This window comes from Octopus bimaculoides, chromosome 18 (genome assembly GCF_001194135.2).
Source record: "Octopus bimaculoides isolate UCB-OBI-ISO-001 chromosome 18, ASM119413v2, whole genome shotgun sequence".
Taxonomy (NCBI): domain Eukaryota; kingdom Metazoa; phylum Mollusca; class Cephalopoda; order Octopoda; family Octopodidae; genus Octopus; species Octopus bimaculoides.
In genome coordinates this window covers 1,893,802-1,895,662 of record NC_068998.1, presented here as the reverse complement: position 1 = coordinate 1,895,662, position 1,861 = coordinate 1,893,802, and the positions used below count along the sequence as shown (strand labels likewise).

General features: G+C 43.3%; 1 protein-coding gene across 1 annotated transcript in view; it reads right to left on the bottom strand.

Moving 5' to 3' along the window:
• Positions 1-1,861, bottom strand: part of LOC106881079 (adhesion G protein-coupled receptor A3) — a gene marked incomplete at its 3' end in the record, with an annotated part of 88,359 nt that overhangs the window by 2,720 nt on the left and 83,778 nt on the right. Inside the window, exons 15-16 of the mRNA XM_052974506.1 lie at positions 985-1,170; positions 60-239 (exon numbers count right to left, since the gene is read on the bottom strand). Coding sequence (XP_052830466.1) covers positions 60-239; positions 985-1,170 — 366 coding nt within the window. The remainder of the gene's footprint in view (positions 1-59; positions 240-984; positions 1,171-1,861) is intronic.

The window sequence follows — 1,861 nt, the reverse complement described above, 5'->3', positions numbered from 1 at the left end:
GGGGAGAGCGTGAGTGTGTGCGATTCCTAGTCCAAAGTTAAAGATGAGCCAACACTTACTAATCCATCCCAGCATAATGGTCCATGTTAACGGCAGCAGTGATGCCACAAATAATCAGTGGAACTCCCCATCCTAAAAGGTAGAATCGCAGCATCGGTTTCGGTGGCAATGGCATGATGAGGGGTTCTGGTGGAGGCGGGGGCGGTCGCTCGGCCTTGGCAAATTTCTTGAGCATGTTGCTGCGGAGAGAAACAGAAAATTGAATGACACACCATCATCACCATCATCTACACACATCAATGAAGAGTGTGTCTCATAATAACAGAACGTGTCTTGGTTACATATTAAAACGTTTTCCTTAGAAAATGCATTGGTTCCAGTCTTAGTTACTTGTGGTTAAAGGGTCCCATTACAAACCCCGGATGTGGAGGTGTATGGCTTAATGGTGAGGGTGTTGAACTCGTGATCGTAAGATTGCGGTTTCAATCCCTGTGGTGGTGATGCATTGTGTGCTTGAGCAAAAATCTTCATTCTAGTGGCTCTAGGTCACTCAGCTGGTAAAAAGTAGTCATCCTACAACAGACCAGTATCCTGTCCAGTGAGGAATATATAATATATATGGGAGAGAAACTGGGAAAGCAGCCAAGGCTCCTTACAAAGTGATGAGGATTAACCACACACCCTGGACATAAGTACATATAGATACAGGCAAACACACACACACACATATTCTTGTATTTTACATCCATTTTCCAAGATTATACACACATTAATCCCAGTGTATTTGTTGTAAAATAGTTGTGTTTATCACGGTGACCAAATCACTTTATTTACCAAGACATCCTGACAACTTGGAATTGGGAGTGAGTGTGATGTGGTGGTGTTGATGCATTGTGGAGGTGACATTGATGTGAGAACAATGATAAACAAGCAACAGTCAAACTGAAAATAAAAGAAAATAACCCCAGAAAAGTTGTCTCTTACTTGGAGGTGATGGTCACCCAGAAGATACAGCAAAGAGAGCAATAGTGAATGCAAATGCCAACGATTTGACAGGCCCTCCTGTTGTCCACCCGGTTGATACCCATTGTAAAGCCAATGACCAGAAGTAAGATGCTGATGCTGAGGTTGATTACAGAATGTTTCATCTTCTTTGGGACTCGGATGAACCTGGACAAGACAAGGAAAGACAACTGTTGAGTTACTTCGTTACAAACAAAACACGATATCAATATATTCAAAGGGGTAAACTTTCGAACGACATCTTATGAAATAAATAAATATACATGCAATTATTTCTGTATGTATTTCTGGGAGCCTGGGATGGGAATTAAATGAATCAGTTTCAATGTTCTTTAATGGTTCATCAGTATTTTGCTCCTTTTATTTCTAAAAATACTCAGACAATGCAGTAAAAAGTTATTTATTAAGCATAAACAGACATGTATCCAGGTAGAACTTATTTACAAAATAACCAACATTGATGGGGCCAGACAAGGATTACCAGGGGGCCAAAAAGTGTAGGTCAAATATGCATAAATACAATGCTTGCAACCCACAAAAAGCCTCTCTCACTTGCTTTTCAAAAAGACCCGCCACACGAGCCATCTCAACCGCTGTCTCTGCCATCATGTCATACCCCGTGGCTTCCTCTTGAAATTCCACGCTCCCCCCTATTCCTCCCCCTTCATCGAGCCCACCCTTGCCCGCACCTCCCGCCTCATCATCCGTGCCACCATCCGTTCCCTCCTCCACTCCGTTGACCACCAACTCTCCCAAGCCTACCTCCTCTCCTCCCTCTGCCCTCAACCCTTCACCCAACCTATCCTCCGCTTCCTCCTTAATCTTAATCACCAACTCC